At 44.7% G+C, this 27,054-nt stretch overlaps 1 protein-coding gene across 2 annotated transcripts in view; it reads left to right on the top strand.

Moving 5' to 3' along the window:
* Positions 1 to 4,472: 4,472 nt before the first annotated feature.
* The window catches only part of LOC143776755 (NAD-dependent protein deacetylase sirtuin-3, mitochondrial-like), a 38,385-nt gene continuing 15,803 nt past the window's right edge, over positions 4,473 to 27,054 (top strand). Inside the window, exons 1-3 of one of the 2 annotated variants that reach the window (XM_077266474.1) lie at positions 4,473 to 4,538; positions 12,215 to 12,292; positions 24,899 to 25,140. In XM_077266474.1, the coding sequence (XP_077122589.1) occupies positions 24,908 to 25,140 (233 nt within the window). In that variant the 5' untranslated portion in view covers positions 4,473 to 4,538; positions 12,215 to 12,292; positions 24,899 to 24,907. Of the gene's footprint in view, positions 4,539 to 12,214; positions 12,293 to 24,898; positions 25,141 to 25,281; positions 25,431 to 27,054 lie in introns of those variants that run through there. The other variant, XM_077266475.1, reaches the window with a different exon arrangement.

The following is a 27,054-nucleotide window of genomic DNA, read 5'->3' as shown; positions in this document are numbered from 1 at the left end:
GATAAATTACAGAAGACGGCAGGTTCTGTAATGGGCGGTATAATGAGCTGCACCCCGGTAATAGCACTCATTCATGTAGTCATTAGAATCCAGTGGTCCCATCTAATCTGAATGCCATCAGTGGTAACTAGCATTCCCCAGGAAACGTGGACACATTACATCTGCATTGCAAATGAAGCGCTCGCTGCAGGAATTGTTCATTACTGTTTACTGAGCAAATAAAACGTACATCAGACGAAAGTGGGAAAGTTTCTATGGCTTTATATGGCGGTTTTATCTGATTCTAGATATCGCCTTGCTGTGTACCTGGCCATAGATATGCAATAACTGCCCTACAGCTCAGCCGAGAATGGACATGATGGATCCCATGTCACTAATCAGAACTCCTAATCAGCTCCTGAACTACAGACATGTCAGCTAGACCAGGGTCCTGCAAATCTCTAATATCTACCATTGGCCCTTGCAAGAAAGGGTTCTTGCACTGAACTGCTTACCATTCTTGCAGGAGCACCAATAAAATAGCTATCTGCATCTACCACTAGGGTGAGCTCACTGCATACAAATGTATACAGCTCCTACAGAATTAATTGCCGGTTGTACATATTCTCACACAGCTCCCCCTAATGGTCAGAAATATACGCTAAACAATTTTGGTGTGGATAGGGCATAGATCACATTATTTCCCAAGAGGGACAGGGGGGATGTTTAAGCACCATTATGACTACTTTTGTGGCTGGGTTCTCATAAACTTGAATTGTATACAGGGTTATTTTAATCATTAAATTTAATTCTACCACTTTATCATTCTTATTTTTAGCTTTGATTTTGCCTTAAGATACGAAGGAGTCCAAGGTGCATAAGCAGTTCTGGGACCAAAAACTTCCAGATGGCTGAATTCAGGCTCTTCACACAGTGATAAGGCCAGTCCACTGTTTAGAAAGAGGCTTCAACAACACAATCTATCTATCTATCTACAGTGGTTATAAAAAGTCTACACACCCTTGTTAAAATGCCAGGATTTCGTCATGAAAAAAAATTCGACCATTTCAGAACTTTGTTCTCCTTCAGTGTCGCTCATAATCTGTGCAAATCCACTTAGAAACAAACTGAAATCTATGAGAGCATCTCTTGTGTACAGCACCCTCTTCAGGTCACCTACAGATTTTCATCCGGATTCAGGTCTGGGCTCTAGCTGAGCCGTTTCAAAACATCTTCTGGCAAAGCCATTTTTTTTATAATTTGGAGGTATGCTTAGGATCATTCTGGTGCTTATTTTATTGTTTTGTTGCAAAATTGACTGATATGTGGAATTGTTCATAATTGTTTATAATTCCAGCCACCCTGACTAAAGCCCTAGTTCCAACTGCCGAAAAACAGCCCCAAAGTATAATGCTGTGCCCATCATGCTTCACTGTGGGCATGGTGTTCTTTTTGTGATGTGCGCCAAACATATCCTTTGAAATTATGGCCAAACAGTTCAATCTAACACATTTTTCCCACATGCTTTTGGCAGACTTTATGTATGGTAGGTTTTGGCAAAATATAGTCAGGCTTGGATGTTTTTTTTTTCTGTAACTAAAGGCTTCTGTCTTGCCACCGTACCCCACAGGTAAGCCTTATGAAGAATACAGAAGATTGCTGTCACATGCAGTACACAACCAGCACTTGCCAGAAATTCCTGCAACTCCTTTAATGTTGTTGCTGTAAGCCTCTTCGCAGCCTTCCAGACCAATTTTCTTCTTCTTTTTCCTTCAATTTTTGAGGGATGTCCAGTTCTAAGTAATGTCACTGTTGTGTCAAATATCAGTCATTTCTTGATGACATCTTCTCAGTCCTCCATGGTATAAATAATGCAATGGAACAATTTTAATCCATTTCCTACACAACCAGCACTTACCATAAATTCCTGCAGCTCCTTTAATGTTGCTGTAGCCTCTTTGCAGCCTCCCAGACCAATTTTCTTCTTGTTTTTCCTTCAATTTTTCAGGGATGTCCAGTTCTAAGTAATGTCACTGTTGTGAAATATAAGCCACTTCTTGATGTCGTCTTCTCAGTGCTCCAGGGTATAAATAATGCCAATTAAATTTTTTTGTACCCCTTGCCTATGCGTTTCTGACTCGTTTAATCAGGAATGCATAGGAAATTCATAATATACTGCTGGATGAAATTAAAGATGTCACTCATTTTTTAATCGCACTGGAATAAAGTTCTATTTTTTTACCTGGATTTTCGTCTGGAGGAGTTTTTTTTTACTAGTGGACTACCCTGGGCAGAGAGATGAGGAAGGGTCTGGGTACATTATGATAGATGGGTGCGTGCCTTCAGGTCATAGCAAAAGACTCTAAGGCTATGTGCACACGTCAGAAATTTTCCTGACAAAAACCGGACATTTCTGCCAGAAATCCGCATGCGTTTTTTTCGCGTTTTTTCCGCGTTTTTTCATGCGTTTTTGACGCGTTTTTTGTGCATTTTTTTCCAAATGCATAGAATTGCGGGGAAAATGCGGAAAATCCACAAAATTAATGAACATGCTGCTTTTTTTTACCGCGATGCGTTTTTTTGCAGAAAAAAACGCACCATGTGCACAAAACATGCAGAATGCATTGTAAATGATAGGATGCATAATGTATACGTTTTTAATGAGTTTTTATAGCGTTTTTATCGTGAAAAAAAGCGAAAAAACCTGAACGTGTGCATATACCCTCAATATAAAAAAAAAGAAGTGAAGAGGAAGATCTTTTTAGGGTATGTTTCCATGTTCAGGATGGCTGGCGGTATCGCCGCAGCGGCGAAGCCGCTCGGCGCTAAGCCCCGCCCCCTTTCTGGGACGCGATCATGCCGGATGTGTTAACTCTTCACATCCGGGATGATCGTTCTCTCCCATAGCACCCTGTGATATGCCTTGCGGGGACGCTGCGTCCCCGCAAGGTGTACGGACATGCTGCGATCTGAAAAGACGCGCAGCATGTCCGGAGTCGCAGGGCCGCCGCGTGCGGGTTTCCACGCATAGTGGAGACGGAATTTCATAAAATCCCCTCCACTATGCTGGAACATCTGGACGCTGCTTGTTTGACGCTGCAGCTCTGCGCAGCGTCAAACAAGCAGCGTTTCCTGACCGTGGAAACATACCCTTAGGAATCCCATCTATTTTCCTGGAACTGTAGGATGCTGGGTTTTTGACTCCGGGAAAATAAGCCTAAGGGCTTATTTACATGATCCTCTTTTTTTGTCCGTTTACAAACAGACCTTATAATCATTAATGGTACAATTTACATGAAAAATTAGCACAAACAAATCACAGCATATTCCATGTTACTGCATCTTAACACTGCTGCAGTCACATCCGCTTCGCCAAGACATAATTTCTCTGACACTCACAGTAAGCTCTTAGGCTACTTTCACACTAGTCCGTCGGTACGGACCGTCGCAAACCGTCGGCCCGACGTACCGACGGACAGTGTGTTAAGTAGCACAACGGGGGCAGCGGATGCAGTTTTTCAACGCATCCGCTACCCCATTGTAATGTCCGGGGAGGAGGGGGCGGAGTTCCAGCCGCGCATGCGCAGTCGGAAATGGTGGACACGACGCACACATTTTTTTTACATGTAACGTTTTTTGTGCCGACGGTCCGCCAAAACACGACATATCCGTCGCACATACGTCACAATGCGTTGCTAATGCAAGTGTATGGAGAAAAAACGCATCCTGCAGACAACTTTGCAGGATGCGTTTTTTCTCCTAAACGACGCATTGCGACGTATGCAAAATGACGCTAGTGTGAAAGTAGCCTTAGGCCTCATTCAGACGTCTTGATTTTTTACAAAATGTTTTTTTTACCAGTGTGCTGGATCTGATTTTCATCAATTTTTGGTCCATTCTTATCATCCAAGCTTCTCTTACCCATTAAAGGCTATGGGCACATGAGGATGCCGCCCAGAGCCCGCCTGAAAAAGTGCTGCAATAGCGCCCCCTAAAGTGAACATACTGCACAGCAATGTCAAAACCACATTGCTGTGCACATCTTCCATCTTATGTCACTTCTTTTAACTGCTCCGGGGTTTGTAAACCAGGCAGCGGTTATGTAGATGAATGGACTAGTTCAGATGATAAGTGCTATTCAAGAAGACCAGTCCCTTCGGTTTTTCGGATGAGACTTGCCTATTATTAATGGAAACCATGCAGTCACCATTTTTGCTGGATCCACTGTACAGATTTCATAGGAAACTGTATTAGGTTTTTTATTATTTTCTTAATTGTGCATGTAAAAAACGGACATATGGATGACATACGGACGCCGTACTATTGAAAAATGGCAATTTTTTTATTCGCTTGTCTGAACTTGGACAAAAGAAGAAGATGACTGTTCATGCAGGTTTTCTTCCGCCCTAGAAGCAGCTGATCGCTGTGATTGTTATTGGCAATTGCAGGGCTGATAATTAGTAAAAGACAGAGGAAGTGCAGGTCCTTCGGTAATCATTGGGTGGCGTGTTTGCTACTGGTACTGTGGTGTGGGTGCTGGAGTCTGGAGGATTGGGGAGGTAAGTGCTGGGAGCTCTGCAGTTAGAGCGTTGCATGCTTTATAAATTGCGCGCAGAAGTGCGACCTTTCCATAAATAGCGTGACCTGTTCTATAAATAATGCGTTGGACATTCCATGCAGATTCCTGAACATTCCGTTTAACCACAATACTGCTCATGGGTTTTTGTTTGTTTTTTTTTGCAAGAGTTGTATTTTTAATTGTTTTTTTTTTTTTTTTTTTTATTAAGTTGTATATATTTAGTGTAAAAATTATTTTATTTTTTTTGGGTCTATTGCTTTTTTTATTTTTTGCACTTGTTTTAACCCTGTATGGAGGTGTCTGTAAAATCTATATACATTGCACAAGGATAATTTTTTAGGTGAGGACTATTTGGCTCTGTGGGCAGCGTTCTGGTGTAGACTGAATTTTCTGGTGCATGGTAAGCAGAGATGTGACCAATGCATGTTCACATGAGGGTATCTTATGTAGACTCTGCTCCCAAACCCTCTTCAAATATTCTTTGACTTTTTGAGGGGAAAACACCTCTGATGGTGGTGTGTGTTTGTAGTTGTTGTTTTTTTTTTTGTTTTTTTTTAAAGTACACACAAGTTGAAGTCCATACAGTTCAACCTGTAACCTAACATATTGATCCAGAGGAAGGTGAAAGCCTCATAAGGCAGATGCTAATGGCTCTATTAAGGGTTAAAAAAAAATCCTTCCTGACTCCACAACATGCCATCTCCTCCAAAATCTAATACCTGTAACATCTTTTAATAAGGGCATCCTGGCCCTCCTTTTACTTTTGTCATGAGTCACCCACTACAACCTCATGAGTTCCTTAGGGTATGTGTCCACGTTCAGGATTTGGTCAGGATTTTACATCAGTATTTGTAAGCCAAAACCAGGAGTGGGTAATAAATGCCGAAGTGGTGCATATGTTTCTATTATACTTTTCCTCTAGTTTTTTTTTCACGTTTGGATAAATTTTAGAGTAGGAATTTATTAGGAAGCATAATTTTTACTCAAAAAAATAAAAAATAGTTTATTAAATGTTTTAAAAACATTTAATAAACTATTTTTTATTTTTTTGAGTAAAAATTATGCTTCCTATTATACTTTTCCTCTAATTGTTCCACTCCTGGTTTTGGCTTACAAATACTGATGTAAAATCCTGATGCAATCCTGAACGTGGACACATACCCTTAGTGTCACTGCCCTTACAGTAATCGGTCTGTGAACCTTCTTTACTGTATGATGTTACATTTATGTATATTAAACTTAATTTACTGTTCTTCAGCCCAAGCCTCCAGCTTATATAAGCCTCTGTGGTACTAAACTATCCTCCTGTTGATTACATTGCAGAGTTCAGAATCTTCTCCAAATATTGAAATTCTACTGTTTGCCCCTACAAGGTCATTTATGTTAAAAAGAAGGCCCAATACTGACCCCTGTGGTACCCCAATGTTGAGTTTGATTCACTCAGAGTAAATAAGAATAATTCTGCTTAGTCTGACAGGACCGATCCATCATAAACCCATGCGGATATTGGGTTACTAGGTTATTCCTATTGAGATACTCCCAAGACAGTATCCAGAAAATACCTGAGTACTTCCAGAAATTTTCCCTTAACTGTTTTAGTGGTAGAAAGGTTGTGGTTTTTTTTTTTTTTTTTTAAATGTGCAAAATATATTCCTGTAATGCTGAAGTCTACCAGCAGGTGGCACTGTGGTACTTTCTGACAATGCTATGTCATGGCGAGCAGATATGGGTATTCTCAAATGTGTGAATTTTGGGGAAATTAAAAGCTAGCAACTATTGGTGCCAATTTCACATATCTGCAAGATGTCTGCATTTTACCATCCAGGCTGGTTCTCTATAGAATATTTTGACTTGTATATATCCCATGTATTGTGACCAATAAAAACAAATGATAGTCTCCGAGCCGTAAATTCATGAATCCGTTATGGACACTGGAGCTATTGGACTATAATAGAGAAAAATTCTACAATTTTTTTTTTCTTTACCATACAACAGCGCCCCTTCTGATTAATGGCAATGTCTAGTATTGCAGTCCATAAAGTAAAATGTGGCAGGTTACAATACAAAAAACGAGGAGCACTTGTTTTTTTTGTTTGTTTGTTTGTTTTACTGGGGGGGGAGGGGGAATTGGTTCAGAAACTCCTTTTGTATAATTAGATTAGGTTAATTCCTGTAAGTAGCTTATATCCACCAGGCAGTGGGTATCGCCCGGCCTATTCAGAAGTCTGGTTTTGTTACCTCTGGACTAGTTATACTAAAGGCAGATAACTACATTGTAAATCCCATCTAATCTCCCTGCATCTGTTTTAAGGATGTATATGGCATTCAATTAATCAAAAGATTACAAAATACCGCCACGTAGTGAACCCAATGCTCCACATTTTTTGTATTTTATTTTTTAATTTTTTTTATTTTCAAGATTTTTGGGTTTGCATAGTTTATTTTGGCACAAGATGGAGCAGAGCATGTTGTCAGGGCACCGCCATAACTCCAGACAAATGTTTGCACTGACCACACCGGAGCAATTTGAGTCAATTTGTCTACCTTTTTTTTTTGTGTGTGTATTGGAAGCATTGCTGTCTGAAAAGTACAGAGGACACGCTGACTGCTCACTCTGCCTTGCCCCAATGTCCCAGGATAGTTCCTCCCCATAGTTTCCTCATATCCTAGTGACCATTTTGGCCTCTTCACTTGCTGGGTAAAGGATCTGTCTGTGTTTACAATTTGAAGGTCAAATAAGTGGATCCTGTGTCCTGTCCCAGTAAGGTCACATTTGCTGCAACTGATTCATATGGGACCAGTTTCTTTTTTCATTTATTCTTTCCCTCTATACACAAATCAAGTGTTTTATTAATGAGTGGCACGAAATTCTGTTAACTTTTACACCCCAAACCCCCTCCCCAAGAACCTTGCTTTCTAGGTGTTTTTTTTTTTTCTTTCTTTCTTTTCCTTCCACACCGCTCCCTCCTTCCCCAAGTGTCTACATTTTTTTTTTTTCCCCATTTGATTTGTATTTAGATGGTGTCCTTTATGGTTTTCCAAAATAGGACTTTAACATTATGTTCACAAGTTGCCTTTTTTTTATGCAAGCGTTAAGTTGTTTTTACAGAACCAGCAAAAAGCTTAGATTTCCGAAATCTGATATATGCTATATATAATTTTCGGAAAAAAATGTTTTCTTCTTTTTAAAACTACTGTGTTTTTGCAAATGCAGCATGTCCCTCTTTTCAACGCTTTTTTTTTATTTATTTTTTTTATTCGGTCTCTCGACAGCACCACAAGAGAGGGGATCTGCCCTTCAGGGACAGGAAACCTACAGACATAAAAGGGCGGTACCTATCCCACACCAGTTGGTTTCCTGTCCCTGACAGGGGAACCTCTTCAGCGGAAAGTCTGCAGGGCTTTTCACATGAATGACAAAATCAATTCACTAATTACACCGGAGTGGGGAAAAAACCCGAGAGAGAGAGGTTCTCTACAGCCAGCCTTTGAAAGAAGATAACAGTTTGAGGAATCTGCCTCATCCTTGTGGGATAAAGCCCCAAAACTGGACACATCAGTCACCAAGGCGTCTAGAAAGACCTCTACCGTTCAAGGACATGGGGAGTTTGAAGGACCCGTTAGACAGGAAAGAGGACGTTTTCTAAAGGGCACCTGAGAGACTTCGGCAGGATACCTTAGGCCATCAGTAGCAGCTACCTGCACAGCCAGATCACTAATGGTCTGGCTAGACCAATTAGAGGAGCAACTTGGAGAGAAGACTTCTAGAGACGAGATGCTATCCTCACTTCCTATGATCAAACGAGCTGCTGCCTTTTTATCAGATGCTCCTGCGGACTCAGTAAGATTACCAGCAAGGACTGCAGCCCTTTCCAATGCTGCTTCCAGGGCCCTGTGGCTGAAATGTTGGCCAGGGGACATCCAGGCCATATCTAAATTGTGCAGTATTCCGTGTGAGGGAGTATGAGTCGCCCACCTGGGCAGTGGGGTACTCGGCACCGGGTCCGGTCGCTCTTAAAGGGGATGTCACGGTGGCTGCGTGGCCCTGGGCGCTCACTTAAAAGGGGAAAAGTCTTTAAAGGGAATTTGGTAATAAAGTCTATTCGTGACACCACCTGTGATGTTCGGCCAGTAGGGACTGACACTGCTTAAAGGGGTCCTCTGGGGTGATGTTGTTGCAGCAAGATGGTGACCCTTCCTACAGGTGAAGCTGGGTCCCCAGGGCTCCCAAGGTGTATGGGCAAGGATGTGTGGCGCCCCAGGGTCCTGGTCGTCAGTGGCATTGCTTTCCTCCCGGGGGTAATGATGCTACGTTCGGAGGCAAGGAAGGATAACTGCATCCAGGTACCACAAACATGCAGCACATTCATACTCCAGGCCACCAGGGGGAGCTTTTGATCCTATTTACTAGGTGACTCCCCAGCTATATATATAACTGGTAGTCTGTAGGGAAAGTAGTTAGTTCCAGACATCCGTCTGAGGAGGACAGAGGGTCAACGGAGCTGTGCATGCCCTCAGAGCTGCAGCTCCCAGAAAGACATTTTGAAAGCAGAATTGATTGCAGTGAGAGTGAAGGAAAGCAAAGCACGGGAGAGGATACCAGAAGGGGACCAGCCCCGAGCAGGCTGCCTCCTTCTGAGATGCAGATAACTGGTAGCCGGAACACCGAGGTAGTAAGGATCTCTACGCCTTACTTCAGAGACCTGCAGGACAGCTAATTGCACGTTACCTGTCCGCACCTACACCCAGGAGGCACGGTGACACCCCACAGAGCCGGGTTATCTAAGAGACCCTATAAACAGGCTCAAGTCACCAGTCATATGGGTTTTGTCCTATCCTATACGGGGGACAGAGAGAAACACCACATCTGTGAGGACCATACGAGAGGCTTAGCAGTAAGGGACTACACCACTACAGCACAAGGGAAGGCTATTGATTTCCACCTGGACATGGGAACTCTGGACTTGCCTCCAAACCGGCCGGACCCTGTCTGCCCTGTGATCAGGTGCCCTGGACTATGGCTGCTGAAGACTTCAGTAAATGAGGTAAAGAGACTGCAAACCTGTCCTTGTTCTTCTCTGCACCTCTCACCATACCACCACCATCTACACACCGGGAGCCCTGGGGATATACTTCACCTGTGGGAAGGTATACTGGAGCGCCCCCAGACGCAGGGCTGCGGGGTACTCGCTACCGGGCCTCTGTCTCGGTCTTGGGGTTGTCACGGTGGCCTGACCCGGTCCGTGACCCTGCTAAGGGGCGTCCAATTAAAGATGGTGGTGCGATGAAATAACGAGGACACAGGGTTGCAGTCTCCTTACCTCTTTACTGAAGGCTTCGGGATCCGCAATCCAGAGCACTGTTAACAGGGCTGGCTGAGACCGGCCGGTCCGAAGGCACATCCAGAGTTCCCTTTGCAGGTGGAAATCAGTGCCTACCTTTCTAGCGCCTGTGTGTTGTAGTACTTCCCTGCTGAGCACCACGGGATAGTCCTCACAACTGTTGTCTGTTTCTGATGTTCTTTCTCACAACTCTCGTTTCTGTTCTGATGTTCTTTCTCTCTCCGTCCCCCAGATGATATGGCTAGGACGCACCCGTATGACAGGTAGGCCTGGAGTTCTTCCGGGACCCTAGAGTCGCCCCTCTCCCACAAGTTGCCCCCTATGTCTGCTTAGGTGATTTAGGTGAGACAGCCAACCTATAGTTAACTGTCCTGCCGTTGGTTTGAAGTAATGCTTGGAGCCCAATACTTCCTCGGCGTTCCGGCCACCAGCGACGCGCCTCAGTAGGATGTTGCCGATCTCGGGGCACGACTCCTACTGGTATTATCGCCTTTTTGCTGTGATCTCGTTTCTCACTTCTCCACAATAAACCTCGCTTCTTGTCCTTTCTTAAGATACCGCCGCAATGTCGTGCAGGCGCGGTTCCGTAACGTTCTGTCCTGTTCGCTAGGCCTCTGTCAGGATCCCATCCCCGACAGGGACCCCCCTGAATCTTCCCAAGCAACCCCTTCTCTCACTAGGTGTTGCCTGGGCAAAACCCAGTCAGCTTCTCCCTAACTTCCTATCCAGCCCCCAGTTTTACCCAAGTGTGAGGAGTGGCCTAATACATAGAACCCTTTTCTCCCCCTGGTGGACAGACTGTGAAGTGTAATGTGTGACTGTGATACCTGGTCAGGTGAACTCCTTTAGTGCAATCAGATGTACCATCACTCCCCTTAGTGGCAGAGCGACGTTGCTGCAATACCATCTAGCTTCCATAACATCACCCCAGCGGACCCCTTAAAGCAGTGTCAGTCACCCTGACCGAATACCACAGGTGGCGTCACAAACATAAACGTTATCCCTTTAAAGACCTTTCCCTTTTATATGGGCACCCAGGGCCACAGACCAGGTCACAGGCACAGTGACATCCCCCTGTGAACCGCAGGACCCGGTACCGAGTACCCCTAGCCTGTGGGGCAACTCATTTTGTGTATGCTGGCAAATAAGTGGAGGACACAGTGGTGAAGTCTTTACCTGGTTTACTGGCAGTAGCAGTCCAGAGTACCAGGAACAGGTGATGGTATGGCCTGGAGGCAATGGTAGATCCCTCTCCCAGGTGAGGTCCGTAAGCCTTTCCTACTTGCGCTGATGTGCGAGGTCCCCGCTGCCTGAAGCTTGCTGGCAAAGTACACCACCTTTCTCCTGTCCTGGGACATATACCTGTATGGCAGGCAGATTGAGCTGTTTTACAGGGTCTCTATCACGACCCGGGCTCTTCAGGTGCTGCTTCGTCTTCAGGTGTGGTGTGGGCAACTCGCATACAGTTCTAAGCCCTCCGGTTCTGTCCTAGAGTCCCACTAAAGCCTCGGCCTCCTGGTGCCCAGTTTCTGCGCTTCGGCTCTGAGGGTGCCCAGTCAGTTTCCCTCTGAGCCCTTTTCCTCTCCTTTGCTCCTTCCCTCAAAGGCTCCACTACATACAACCCCTCGGGATCTAGTCCTTTCCTGGAGCTGCAGCTCAGTCCTGGCAGCACGGCTCCGTAGTCTGCACTCTGCTCCAGACTTCCTTTCTCCTCAGTGTCTCTCTCCAACTAACTTAACTCCTCCTCCAGACCAGAACAAAGAAGCTCCCCTGAATCCGGGTCCTGAGCTCTTCTGGCCTGGATTCAGACTGTGTTGTGTAAGTGCTTACCTGGTAAAGAAAATCCTCCTTGCTTCCAAGCATAATATCGCCCTCCCCGAAATTAAGGCAACATCACTGTAACAATCGGTTACCTGGGGTGTTACAAGTACATTTGTTTGGCCCAGTACTGGATGAACTCCTGGAGAAAGCGGGGGACAGCAAGAAAAAGTTCCCTTCCTTTGGCAGGACCTTCATATAGGCGGGACTTCAGTAGAATGTGGTCCGACCAGAGGAGGTCAGTGAGAGATAGGAACAGATGAGGCAGCAATAAGAAAAGAGGTAGAGGATACATGTTCGGTTCCTCCCGGGATCATAGGAAACAGCAATGACCGTTGGACCAGGTGGGAGGGGAGACTGATGGCCTTCTACCCAGCCTGGTCAAAAATTTCAAATAGTCCATGGATACTTGATGTCATCAGAACAGGGCTTAAGTTGGAATTCCAGAAGAAATCTCAGGATAGATTTTTAACTCCCATCCGTTCTTCACATGCAGAGCAATACGTGTTGGAATCAGAGGTCCAGGAACTAAAACAGAAGGCGGTCTTAATTGAAGTTCCTGCGTCACAAAGAGGTAAAGGATTCTATTCCCCCCTCTTCCTAGTGAATAAACTAGATGGCTCCTTCCAGACTATTATCAGCTTGAAGAGTCTCAAGAGATTCTTGTTAATCCGTTCCTTCAAAATGGAATCAATAAGATCAGCAATAAAACTGCTCTTTAAAGATTGCTTCATGGTAGTGTTGGATCTTAAAGACGCCTACTATCATGTTCCAATACATACCGATCAAAAGTTGACAGTATTCGGCGACAGGTGATCAAGATGGTGAATAATCAATCGATATCCGTTAGAGGGGCGATGTCACTTTTAGCTCACTCACGTCATGCATTCCGGTGGTGCTCTTGGCCCAATTCCACACTAGCGCCCTGCAGTGGGATGTATAATATAATGCTCGTCAGTTTGGGGGGTACCTACAGAGTAAATCTTCTTTGTTCCCCTGTTCTATACAATCCTTGAGTTGGTGGCTACACTTGTCAAACCTGTGTAGAGGAGTTCCCTGGGTAAATTGGATCTCCTGAGTAGTTACTACAGACGCTAGCCCCAGGGGTTGGGGGGCACATGTGGGAGATATGTGGGGACATGGGCACATTTGGAGAAGGAGGCGTCATCTAACTTAAAGGAACTGTTAGCTGTAGAGCGAGCATTAAATAGGTTCCTTGTGTCCCTACAGGGCCGGCATGTCAGACTGTTCTCAGTCAGGTAACTGTGGCCTACATGAACCACCAGGGGGGAGAACTGTCCAGATCTTTGATGGAAGTGGTGGATTGTGTTTTTCATATGGCCAATAATCATCTGCTCTCATTAACCCCTTCACCCCCAAGGGTGGTTTGCACGTTGACCGGGCCAATTTTTACAATTCTGACCACTGTCCCTTTATGAGGTTATAACTCTGGAACGCTTCAACGGATCCCAGTGATTGACATTGTTTTCTCGTGACATATTGTACTTCATGATAGTGGTAAAATTTCTTTGATATTACCTGCGTTTATTTGTTAAAAAAAATGGAAATTTGGTGAAAATTTCGCAATTTTCCAACTTTGTATTTTTATGCAATTAAATCACAGAGATATGTCACACAAAATACTTAATAAGTAACATTTCCCACATGTCTACTTTACATCAGCACAATTTTGGAACCAACATTTTTTTTTTTTGTTAGGGAGTTATAAGGGTTAAAAGTTGACCAGCAATTTCTCATTTTTACAACACCATTTATTTTTTTTTAGGGACCACATCTCATTTGAAGTCATTTTGAGGAGTCTATATGATAGAAAATACCCAAGTATGACACCATTCTAAAAACTGCACCCTTCAAGGTGCTCAAAACCATTCAAGAAGTTTATTAACCCTTCAGGTGTTTCACAGGAATTTTTGGAATGTTTAAATAAAAATGAACATTTAACTTTTTTTTCACACAAAATTTACTTCAGCTCCAATTTGTTTTATTTGACCAAGGGTAACAGGAGAAAATGGACCCCAAAAGTTGTTGTACAATTTGTCCTGAGTACGCCGATACCCCATATGTGGGGGGGAACCACTGTTTGGGCGTATGACAGAGCTCGGAAGCGAAGGAGCGCCATTTGACTTTTCAATGCAAAATTGACTGGAATTCAGATGGGACGCCATGTTGCGTTTGGAGAGCCACTGATGTGCCTAAACATTGAAACCCCCCACAAGTGACACCATTTTGGAAAGTAGACCCCCTAAGGAACTTATGTAGAGGTGTGGTGAGCACTTTGACCCACCAAGTGCTTCACAGAAGTTTATAATGCAGAACCGTAAAAATGAAAAATCATATTTTTCCACACAAATTATCTTTTAGCCCCCAGTTTTGTATTTTTCCAAGGGTAACAGGAGAAATTGGACCCTAAATGTTGTTGTCCAATTTGTCGTGAGTATGCTGATACCCCATATGTGGGGGGGAACCACCATTTGAGCGCATGGCAGAGCTCGGAAGGGAAGGAGCATCATTTGGAATGCAGACTTGGATGGATTGGTCTGCAGGCGTCACATTGCGTTTGCAGAGCCCCTAATGTACCTAAACAATAGAAACCGCAGACAAGTGACCCCATATTGGAAACTAGACCCCCAAAGGAACTTATCTAGATGTGTTGTGAGAACTTTGAACCCCCAAGTGTTTCACTACAGTTTATAACGCAGAGCCGTGAAAATAAAAAATCCTTTTTATTTCCCACAAAAATTATTTTTTAGCCCCCAGTTTTGTATTTTCCCAAGGGTAACAGGAGAAATTGGACCCCAAAAGTTGTTGTCCAATTTGTCCTGAGTACGCTGATACCCCATATGTTGGGGAAAACCCCTGTTTGGGCACACGAGAGAGCTCAGAAAGGAGGGAGCACTGTTTTACTTTTTCAACGCAGAATTGGCTGCAATTGAGATCGGACGCCATGTCGCGTTTGGAGAGCCCCTGATGTGCCTAAACAGTGGAAACCCCCCAATTATAACTGAAACCCTAATCCAAACACATCCCTAACCCTAATCCCAACGGTAACCCTAACCACACATCTATCCCAGACACACCCCTAACCCTAATCCCAACCCTATTCCCAACCGTAAATGTAATCCAAATCCTAACTTTAGCCCCAACCCTAGCCCTAGCCCTAGCCCAAGCCCTAACCCTAATGGGAAAATGGAAATAAATACATTTTTTTTAATTTTTCCCTAACTAAGGGGGTGATGAAGGGGGGTTTGATTTACTTTTATAGCGGGGGGGTTTTAGCGGATTTTTATGATTGGCAGCCGTCACACACTGAAAGATGCTTTTTATTGCAAAAAATATTTTTTGCGTTACCACATTTTGAGAGCTATAATTTTTCCATATTTGAGTCCACAGGGTCATGTGAGGTCTTGTTTTTTGCGGTACGAGTTGACGTTTTTATTGGTAACATTTTCGGGCACGTGACATTTTTTGATCGCTTTTTATTCCGATTTTTGTGAGGCAGAATGACCAAAAATCAGCTATTCATGAATTTCTTTTGGGGGAGGCGTTTATACCGTTCCGCGTTTGGTAAAATTGATAAAGCAGTTTTATTCTTTGGGTCAGTACGATTACAGCGATATCTCATTTGTATCATTTTTTTATGTTTTGGCGCTTTTATACGATAAAAACTATTTTATAGAAAAAATAATTATTTTTGCATCGCTTTATTCTGAGGACTATAACTTTTTTTTTTATTTTTTTGCTGATGCTGTATGGTGGCTCGCTTTTTGCGGCACAAGATGACGTTTTCAGCGGTACCATGGTTATTTATATTCATCTTTTTGATCGCGTGTTATTATAATTATAATCTAGCAGACAATTACTGGGTAGCCAGATTCATTAAGGCAGCGGCCAGATCCAGACCCATCGTTAAGCAGGGGTTGGTTCCATGGGACCTAAATCTGGTACTGACAGCATTGACGGAGGCCCCATTCGAACGGATTGAGGAAGCCCCAATTAAAAATTCTTTGAAAAAGGCCCTTCTAGTGGCAATGACATCAGCCCGAAGGATTGGTTACCTGCAGGCCCTCTCTAGACTTCCTCCATACACCCAGTTTAGGGAGGATAGAGTTGTTTTAAAGCCAGATCCCCCTGTATCTGCCAAAGGTAGCTTCAAAATTCCACGGACTGCAGGAAATAGCCCTTCCTTCTTTTTGCTCTCACCAATCAAAAGTAGAAAGAGCTCCATTCATTAGATGTTCGACGTTGTTTACTTTCTTATTTCAGTAACCGATCCTTGGAAAAAGACAAATAAATAAATTTTCATCTTTTTGGGGAGTTAGGAAAGGGTCTAGAGTCTCCAAAAGCACTTTAGCTAGGTGGATCAGGGAGGCAATTTCTTTGGCCTATACAGCAGGTGGCATGGCAGTTCTGCAGGGTTTAAAGGCTCACTCCACACAAGCCATGGCACATCCTGGGCAGAGAGGTCGGAAGTGTCGATTGAGGACATATATAAAGTGGCTACATGGTCTTCTCCATCCACGTTCTTTGAACATTTATAGACTGGATTTGGTGGCTCCTCCGATCTCACATTTAGGAGAAGGGTGCTTGAGGCGGTGGTCCCTCCCTAATTTCTTTACATCTCTGTAATTCTCTTGTGCTGTCATGGGTGACCGAGTAAATGCTTGGCTACTTACTGGTAGCTGTGTTTTGGAGCCCATGACAGCACCCTTATATTCCTTCCCTTCATGTGTGGGTGGACAGTCTTGGGGTGTTGTTGTTGTTCGGGAGGTCCTCTCATGCTCTGTAATCCCACTGATGCGGGAGAGAGGTGCTGCCCTTTTATGTCTGTAGGTTTCCTGTCCCTGAAAGGCGGATCCCCTCTCTCGTGGTGCTGTCGGGGGCTCCGAAAAACACAGCTACCGATAAGTAGCTGAGCATTTCGCCCATAGAAAGTAATGAGTAAGGCTACTTTCACACTAGCGTCAGGCTCGGTCCGTCGCAGTGCGTCGGGCCGAGGTCACCGACGCTAGTGTTGTCTCCGCACAACGGGGGCAGCGGATGCATTTTTCCAGCGCATCCGCTGCCCCATTGTGAGGTGCGGGGAGGTGGGGGCGGAGTTCCGGCCGCGCATGCGCGGTCGGAAAAAGCGGACCGTCATGAGCAAAAAACGTTACATGTAACGTTTTTTGCTCCCGACGGTCCGCCACAACACGGCGCAACCGTCGCACGACAGTTGCGACGTGTGTCAATGCGTCGCAAATGCGTCGCTAATGTTAGTCAATGCAGAAAAAACGCATCCTGCAAGCACTTTTGCAGGATGCGTTTTTTCGGCAAAACGACGCATTGCGACGTATTGCAGTTAACGCCAGTGTGAAAGTAGCCTAAGTGCAAAAACGCAGCAGGAAACTTTGGGTATTGGGTTTTGCTGCATTTTTGGTGCAAAAACCTAAGGAAGTTGCATCATGTCTCTTGGGGGGCATTGAGCTTTATCTGCATACACAAACAAAACCGCCCCAAGCCCTGCTTTTAGTAAGCTGCTTATTTACTGCCAAGAGAGCAGGTTTTTGTCTGCAGGAAAAAACACAGCAAAAATGTAACGTGTGACATTGGGGCAAGGCAAAGTGAGCAGTCAGTGTGTCCGCTTTGCTTTTATCAGACAGCGATGATTCCAATATACACAAAAAAAAAAAAAAATTCAAGGGGGATGGGAACAGTAGTTGTAGCGATCCTAAAAGTCAATATTGACCCATTTAACGGTCTTGTCACATGACTTGGGATAGAAAGCCAAACTAGAAACTCCATTTGCATCTAAGACTAGTACTGGGAATATCTGTGACTGGCGATGTCTTGCTCCACCACCATCGGTGGTGGCATGTAGTAATGATGTGGCACCAGGTGACTGCTTTACTGAAAGATGCAAGCGTGGAGAGGATGACCTCATAGATGGTCCCCATGATTCAGGACCCCCTAGGAGCCAGAACAGAGGGTTACAAACAGCTCTTGTTGACCCAGTCTGTCCTGCTGTTACGTGAAGGAAATTCACAGCTGATTGCCAGATCCTCGGTGATGTGACTACCCCTTTTAAAATAAAATCTGTCTTGAGAGCCAAGATGTATAGTCCGCCTTGACCTCTGACCAGACCGTTGCTGATGAAACCTGGCTGGGTCGCCCCTGGGAGGGCTGTAAACTTGTCCCACTCTTTATTACTTGTTTTAGTTGTTGCATTGTGATCTCTTTAATGAGTAGAAGGTGATGTAATGTGTGAGTCTTGCTTACCCTTCCCGTAAGGGGGTCATTATGGCAAGTGTCTATTTCTCTTGTGTAGATGTATCCTGGCAAAAAAAGGGACAGAATTTTTATACTTATTTTGTGTATGTGATTGAAGCAGGGGAGGGCATATCAAGGGTGCGGACCCACAGGGGCTCAAGAGGTGAGGAGGCCATGACCACCTCCAAAGCAGGTGGACTTGTGCGTTATGATGAGTGCTAGAGCTGCAAAGGGCCCATATATTGTTCGTGCGTAGGCGCACCCCCACCCCATGACTCTGGCTGTGGACGGAAGGGTATGTGACGTCTCCAGAGTGTGCATTTGGGTGCCAGGGCTCAGTCTTAATGAGGAGCATCTCTCACTTAAAATCTTTCATAAAGCTTAAAGGGTTTCAAACAATCTGAAGAGCAGGTCTGCCATACTCAGGCGTACCCCTTTGTTTGCACTTATTCCCCTCAGTGTGTATAGGGAAGTCTGAAAGAACAGCAGCTGTAGGTGTATGAGTGCTGCAGAAGGCACAACCATTGCCGCCCGACCTCTCCTGACTGACAGCTCCTCTGCGTGTGACGCTACTGTAGAGGTCAGCCAGGGCTGTAGTTGTGGCTGAGCTCATCGGGTCTTGCGTGCTCTGGCCTCCCAATACATATAAATGAGGCTTCACTGTAAGCTTACTTGTTTCTTCTTCCCCCTGTGCCGTCAGGGTCTTTTCTCCAGTCCTCAAGATCACCTCCTGCCACTTCTGAATAAACACAGTCCAGGTGCAACTCAAAACGTATAACTTTACTCTCATGTCTTCATAGCACATCCAGACTAGTTACAACATCGTCGACCGCATGTACGTTACACGTTACTTTAATCTTTCCCTAAGCTTTCCTCTTTGTCATGCTGCAGGTGCCTTTGTCGGTTCCTTTCCAAAGGCCCCTCAGCATCCTCACTGGCCAGCCTCACAACCTACGGATATTCCCTCAGCCGTTTCGCACCGGCTCTGAGGGCTTCAGTCCAAGCAATGACCTGCCTCATGGTGAGCGACCTACCCTGTTGTGCCATAGTGACTTCTCTTGAAGCCCAAGTTATTATAGATACTGTGGCTGCTTTGTCGTTATGTCATCCCACTGACTTTGGATGTCTGAGTACCCCCTTAAACGTTGCGGGGTGCTGAGTAGCTCGGGCATTTGGGCTCCCTAGCCCCTTCTACCTCTTCCCAGGAAGTGTTCCTTGCTTACTCCCCAGCTAACCCCTCTTAGTTAACTATAATGCATCCTATCTACGTATACTAAAATGCTTTCCCTATAAAGTCATGTACATAGCAGCAACAAAATATTAATACAACAGTTGATATTAATAGCATCAAACTGCAGTACAATATTACAATAACCATGTATATATTAGAACGCATGGTACCTGGAGGAGTAGAAAACGCAAGGACGTAGTATACCCCTTATACTACAGCAGATCGATCTGTGGGGGCAGGGCTCTCCGGCTCCTCCCCTCGAGCTGTGCGCCGCCTGCGGTCTGAGCTGTCTGATTTTTGCAGCAGCTGCACGATCAGTGCTTGGCATTTAACGTTTGGGGCTCATTTCTCCTTGAGGAGGATAGGCCTTGGTGTAATGGAGTGAGCATTTGATGAGGTGCACAATTGTCAATGTGAGGAAGACTTCACTGTGCTGTTGAGGATGTGTGCATAGTGTGCCTCCATGTTGCAGCGTGCATGCTACACAAGGGCCCCCTGCTCCCAGGTTCTGTTCCCAACCTCTGCACAATGAGCATTTTCAGTCTCTAGCATTAGTATTCTGTCCTCATACAGCCTGTATCACTCCAGCACTCACAGGACCAGGACTTGCATGTGGGCTGCCATGTGGATGGGCTATGCTGTGATGGAATGGTGGGGGTAAGTGATTTGCTGATGATCCTGTACATGCCTTGCAGCATTTGCAAAGGTCACTTTCCTGGGGCTACACGCAGATTTTGGCCATAACTCGCTGCGGGGCCAGAATCCCACTCTCCTGTTGCTATAGTGCGCTACAATATAGGGGAATGTCTGTCCTGCAACCGGCAGTTTTCTGGGCCATGACACATTTAGGAGGAAAATCCCAAACGCTGTTACTATTTTGTAACCTGCAGGATTCGCTCCGTTCTGGTGCAGTCGATGTGTAATGTGTCGCTCGGCCGTGCGGTGTGATTCGTGGCGGTCGTTGTGTAGCCGCAGCTTGAGGGCAAATTCAAAGGTCTGTGGAACCCGGTCAATGTATAGACTGGTCGCGGACCTCCAGTACTGGTGATCTTAGGATAAGTCATCACGATCAGATCAGTGGGGGGCAGCACCTGGCATCTCCATGGATTAGCTAACGGCAGTGGCGTAACTAGAAAGTCCATGGGTCCCAATGCGAAAGCACCAACGGGGGGCCCCCAAATATTTTAAACCTTTAAAGGCAATAGTCTCTTTCTATAGGCCAAAGGGACTTTTAGGGCCCCCTAGGCTCCAGGGCCCAGGTGCGATTGCAACCCCTGCACCTGTTGTAGTTACACCCCTGGCTAAATGTACTCAATACAATGGTCTGGACCACCACAGCTCCGTACTTGTCTGTTTAATAGGATCTGATCTGCAGAACCTGAGAGGTGGTGGTGGTGGTGATATTCTTCTGTGGTGCTGTACATTAGACGGGGTTACATTAAAATCAGAGGCGTAGCTGGGGTTTTGGTTCGGGGGGGGGGGGTTGAAACTTCCGAGTGGGCCCTTAATCAGGTAACCTTTATTTCAACTGGGTGATGCACCCTAATAGTGGAGGAGAACCTCAGCAGATAACCCAGCTGTTGCTGAAAATAATCTCTAAATAACGACCAATATTGATATTACCACCATATGGTCAGTGGTAGATACCAGTCCTGCAGAACATATGAGATTACAGCAGTTACAGATAATGACTTACCACAGACGTTCTTTCTGATGGAATCGTTCACTTTTCCCGTCTTTTCCATCTGGCTCAGACCGACATGACAACTTCTTCCAACCATGACTCTGCTGCAGAGATTACAACAAAGACAAGTTTCACTTCTCATATTCCAGCCCCATCACCATCTATTCCCAACCTGCACAAACTCCTTATCCTGCTGATACCCCGATACTGAGCTGCTGCTGCCGTATGTGTCCCTATTACACCATCTGATACCCCAATACTGAGCCGCTGCTGCCGTATGTGTCCCTATTACTGCACCTGCTGTGTGGTTCTCTCTGCCTTCTAAATTCTAAAGCAACACTCTATAATATAGTATTGCTGGGTGCAAGTGCCCTAGAAAACTGTGCCCACACTTTTCCCCCTAAAAAAGTAGTAATGCCCTCTGTATCCCTTGGACAGTCACAACAACTGGAGTTCCCCTTTAACAATAAGTGCCCACTTTACATTTAATAATGTCCCGAGTCTCCCCCTGTACAGCTCCCCTATACACAGCATGATGCTCTTATACACAGTATACTGCCCCTCACTGTATAGTACCACCCACACAGTATACTGACCCCTTAGTAGCCTCCAAAGTGTTTGCTCCAGCACTGTAAGATGACCCCCTCACTGTAATCTCCACACTGTATAACCCCTTTATTGTAATCCCCACACTGTACGATGGCCCCCTAGATAGCCTCCATATAGTATAATGCACTCCCCATAGGCAGACTCTATAGCACAAGGCAGCACCCCATAGGCAGACCCAGTATTATACGGCAGCCCCCATTAAAAAAAAAAATAAATAAATACTCCTCTCTTCCTCCTTGTTCCTGCGCTGCTCCCGCTCATCTCCTGACAGCGGGCGCCGGGTGGTGACGTCATCGCGCCCCCGGTCAGTGTCGGTGATAGTTACAGTAGTGTAGCTCTGGACCCGGGGCCATTGCCCCCCCTGGTAGCTACGCTAATGATCAAAATACAAATATCATTTACAGTAAGCAAACTAACAGTGACAGACTGGTACAGAGGGAAGAGAACCCTGCCCTTGTGGGGCAGGAGACGGTAGGTCGGGGGTTGCGGTAGCTCTAGTGGCCTTGAGGTGGCCGTGCCGTCATTGCAGGTTGTAAGCTTTTTTTTTTTTTTTTTTTGAGGTTTTGTTTTTTAGGTTCCGTTTCAAGGATCCAAATGTGGTGGAAAACCAGACATGTTGGGGCACAGAATTCCAGAGGATGGGGGATTTTCGGGAGAAGTCTTGGAGACTATTGGGTGACGAGCAAATAAGTGTGAAGGAGGTCTTGGTAGGACCAGAGATTACGTGAGGGAAGATATTGAGAGATTAGTTCGGAAATATACGGAGGAGGAAGATTATGGATGGCTTTGTAGGTCAGTGTTAGTAGTATAAACTGGATACGCTGGGAAATTGGGAGCCAGTGAAGGGATTTGCAAAGAGGGGAAGCAGGAGTGTAGCGAGATAATGCAGTACCCGATCATGGCCACTACACGGCGCTGTGTTCCTCGGCTCCATTCACTGTGTACATCTGGCTGCAGTGAGAGCTGACAACAGCTGATATGTGGATGTGTTGGACCGATCTAATTTGATATTCATTACTTTAATAAAAATTTGTATTCCTGTATTTTGCCAGTTCAAAGTGTTGCATAGTTTGGTCGCAGAAGAAACTTGTGAGAGTAGATTATATGGGGTGATTCAACTTTTGTCTACACAGAACATGAGGTACATGCATCAGCTTCTTAATACAGTACAACAGGAAGTCTGAAGGACCTTTTACCAGAGAAAGTCAAACCAAAGTACAACAAGTATATGCAATACATTTACATAAGCATATAACAGTACTGGACTACCTTGCCTTTGAACTGGATGTTTAACCCCTTCCTGCTGCAGCCAATTTCTGTTCTTTCAATAAAATATATACATTTTTTTTCTATATTTTAGTCCCCTTATTGGACTGAGATCATCTGATCACGTGTACTACACTATAACTTCTTATAGTAAAAATCACACTCGCCTTTTGAAGTCAGGCCTCAGGCTGGATGTCAACGAAGCAGTGACGGCAGGCATGGGGGGGGGTCTTCATTAGAACTTCCTACTGCCATAGCATCCCAGTGGCGTGAAGCGGTTGTCAGGGGTGCTGATGATGCATAGAATGACGCACCCCCATACGAGCGCACTCCCGCTCTGGCCCCGGGCTGTGGGGCTCTATTAGTCTTCATAAATCAGACTGCACTCAGATGTCATACGAGTGCAGCCTAATAGTGACTATGGACATGAAACTTGTATGGCCGAGTGCGATCTGAATATCAGATCATACTTGGTCATGCTGCATTTTGTTTTTGTTTTTTTTGGCTTGTTTTTGCCCCACGCATGAGAAAAATGGCTACCTGGATGAGGCCTAAAGCAATATTTGCGGAACTTTTTCATTGCGCAGTGCTATAATTCATGGTTGGGATGAAGGGTCGTGGTGTATGTGGGCTGCACACGTTTGTGTGCCAAGGCTGCTTTTTTTTTTTTTTTTTTTTTTTTTTTAAGTCCCAATCCGTCCCTGATCTCCACATTTAATTAGTAGCGTTTCGCCATTTCCAGCTGTATTTGCAGACATCCAGCAAGACCCCCTCTCGCCCCCTTCCTCCTTTTATATCCTTCAGTCTCTCCTCCCTTGCCTCTTTCCCCCCTTCCTTGGAGGTTATAAAGCGTCTACAGCTGTGTCCTTTATTAACATAGCCATTCTCTCCACAACAAGGGGGAAGAGACGAGATATATTACAGTCATTACCTCTGTCAAAAGGTGGCCATTTTAAAACCTCCCAGCTTTTCACTGGGGAAAAAGTCTCTTCACACAATAGAAGTTTTTTTTAAACTTATTTTTTTTTTCTGGCTCGCATCCTCGTTATAGGTCACTTGGCTGTAATCGGTGGTGCAGATATGAGTTCAAAGCTTAGAACAATTCCTCCAGATACCGCAGCTTAAACGTTCTGCTGTGAGACAAATCCTTACTAAGAAGAATACAAAATAGAAACTCTTTAATTCCTTTAAATAGATTTGGTTTCTTGTATCGAATTGTCCAGGATTTTTTTTTTTTTTTTTTTAAATTAAATCTTTCTAGGAACGGCGCGACTCTTGTGTGTGACTGGAATTGCGGCTTGTTTTTAAATTCACGAGAAAAAGGGGCTGCAATACCAAAAACTGACATGCCAAACGGTGGCACTGTTTCTAGAAAATAAAAAGTTCAACAAATTTTTTTGGTCCAGGACACTTTCCTTACCAAAACGGCACAGTCAGACAGCGATCTAAATCCAACTGAGATCAGAATGCAGTGTTCAGACTGGCTGGCGGCTCTCCTGACCCAAGTTTGACTGTTGCATAGAAATACATGAAATGGTCACTCTGGTCAGGAGAGCCGCCAGCCAGTCCGAACATTGCATCCTGATCTCCATCTGACTTATACGGCCGTCTGGCTGCGCCATAAAAGCTTTAGATCTTCATCCTGTGCTTCTCCAGCTCTTTTAATCTACAACTTCAAGTATTCCCATTTTATTAAAGGCAGTCTGTCAGCACAAGATGACTGTTCAAACCACGTAGAGGTGCCCGATGCACCCTTGGTGCGTCCAAACAGTTCGATGCAACTTCCAACCCACCTGTCTTCCCTCTCTCAGCCCTCCTCTTCCTTTATTGACCTATCTGGCTTTACAAGATTCAAGAGAAAGGCGGAGATAAATGGAAAATTAGATCCACGTATGTATCCACGTATGTATCCACGTATGTATCCACTCTGGGCTAAACCTACAACTTATGGGCAGGTAGAGTTGATTACCGCCACCTGCAAGGTCAATGGGAGGAGTGCAAGAGAAGTCTGGATGCTGCCACATCCATATAAATATGTTACATTTTAAAGGCTATTGTCTAGATGCTTATTTTTTTTTGTTCTACATGTGTTCCCCACCCTCTCTTCCTTTTCTTGGCCAAAGTCAGGAACAATGGAACATGAAACCTCCAGTCTCACCTCTCCAAACAGAACCACAGGATATCTCAAAAAATGGAACAAGAAGTGTGAGAAGCGCACAAAATCCCCTGGTTCTTCAGCTAATTCATCTTATCTCAAAACTAAAGAGCAAAAGTTTAGAGCGTCAAAACCCGGTAAAACCTCAGAAGATCTCCCAGCAAAGAACACCGATGGATTATGGATGACCAAGGACCAGGATCATGCAAGGTGGGAGTAAAAGTGCCCTAAGTGGTCCAGAGGCAAAATGTGGATGTCTCTAAATATTCTTTTACTGTTTGGGTTCCTTGGAATATGGTCAGAACCACAATATAGTCAGTCGCTTTAGTAGGTTTAGAAGTCAATAAATTCCAGTCCGAATGTAGAATGCTTTACAATTGCTCATCCGATGGGGGGGAGGAATTAAGGGACTCTTCTCATTCACTACATCTGCCATACAGGTACAGCACCTTATCAGGGGTCTCGACTGAATCACACCAGGTTTTGATGGAAACCTCGATGTAAGTGCTCAGTGTAGAGCGCAGGATAAATGTGATGTCAAATGTTATGTAAAATCTTCCCAATAAGAGCTTCAACTCGATTCAGGAAAAAACTCAGTAACATCTATTGCTGTTTGTCTCCGGAAAACGCCCATGGAGTCAAAATTGTGTGTGTGATATATATATATATAATTATTTTTTTATTTTTCTCTATCCTTGTGAATATGTAACATCTGGGGCTAAAACAACTGATCACTGCACCCCTACAGTCATGGCAAAAGTATTGACACCCCTGCAATTCTGTCAGATTATACTCAGTTTCTTCCTGAAAATGATTGCAAACACAAATTTTTTGGTATTATCTTCATTTAATTTGTCTTAAATGAAAAAACACAAAAGAGAATGAAGCAAAACATTGATCATTTCACACAAAACTCCAAAAATGGGCCAGACAAAAGTATTGGCACCCTCAGCCTAATACTTGGTTGCACAACCTTTAGCCAAAATAACTGCGACCAACCGCTTCCGGTAACCATCAATAAGATTCTTACAATGCTCTGCTGGGATCTTAGACCATTCTTCTTTGGCAAACTGCTCCAGGTCCCTGATATTTGAAGGGCGCCTTCTCCAAACTGCCATTTTTAGATCTCTCCACAGGTGTTCTATGGGACTGAGGTCTGGACTCATTGCTGGCCACCTTAGAAGTCTCCAGTGCTTTCTCTCAAACCATTTTCTAGTGCTTTTTGAAGTGTGTTTTGGGTCATTGTCCTGCTGGAAGACCCATGACCTCTGAGGGAGACCCAGCTTTCTCACACTGGGCCCTACATTATGCTGCAAAATTTGTTGGTAGTCTTCAGACTTCATAATGCCATGCACACGGTCAAGCAGTCCAATGCCAGAGGCAGCAAAGCAACCCCAAAACATTAGGGAACCTCTGCCATGTTTGACTGTAGGGACCGTGTTCTTTTCTTTGAATGCCTCTTTTTTTTTTTTTTTTTTTTTTCTCCTGTAAACTCTATGTTGATGCCTTTGCCCAAAAAGCTCTACTTTTGTCTCCTCTGACCAGAGAACATTCTTCCAAAACGTTTTAGGCTTTTTCAGGTAAGTTTTGGCAAACTCCAGCCTGGCTTTTTTATGTCTCGGGGTAAGAAGTGGGGTCTTCCTGGGTCTCCTACCATACAGTCCCTTTTCATTCAGACGTCGACGGATAGTAAGGGTTGACACTGTTGTACCCTCGGACTGCAGGGCAGCTTGAACTTGTTTGGATGTTAGTCGAGGTTCTTTATCCAACATCCGCACAATCTTGCTTTGAAATCTCTTGTCAATTTTTCTTTTCCGTCCACATCTAGGGAGGTTAGCCACAGTGCCATGGGTTTTAAACTTCTTGATGACACTGCGCACGGTAGACACAGGAACATTCAGGTCTTTGGAGATGGACTTGTAGCCTTGAGATTGCTCATGCTTCCTCACAATTTGGTTTCTCAAGTCCTTAGACAGTTCTTTGGTCTTTCTTTTCTCCATGCTCAATGTGGTGCACACAAGGACACAGGACAGAGGTTGAGTCAACTTTAATCCATGTCAACTGGCTGCAAGTGTGATTTAGTTATTGCTAACACCTGTTAGGTGCCACAGGTAAGTTACAGGT

Source organism: Ranitomeya variabilis, chromosome 5 (genome assembly GCF_051348905.1).
Source record: "Ranitomeya variabilis isolate aRanVar5 chromosome 5, aRanVar5.hap1, whole genome shotgun sequence".
Taxonomy (NCBI): Eukaryota; Metazoa; Chordata; class Amphibia; order Anura; family Dendrobatidae; genus Ranitomeya; species Ranitomeya variabilis.
This window is presented reverse-complemented; position numbering and strand designations above follow the sequence as displayed.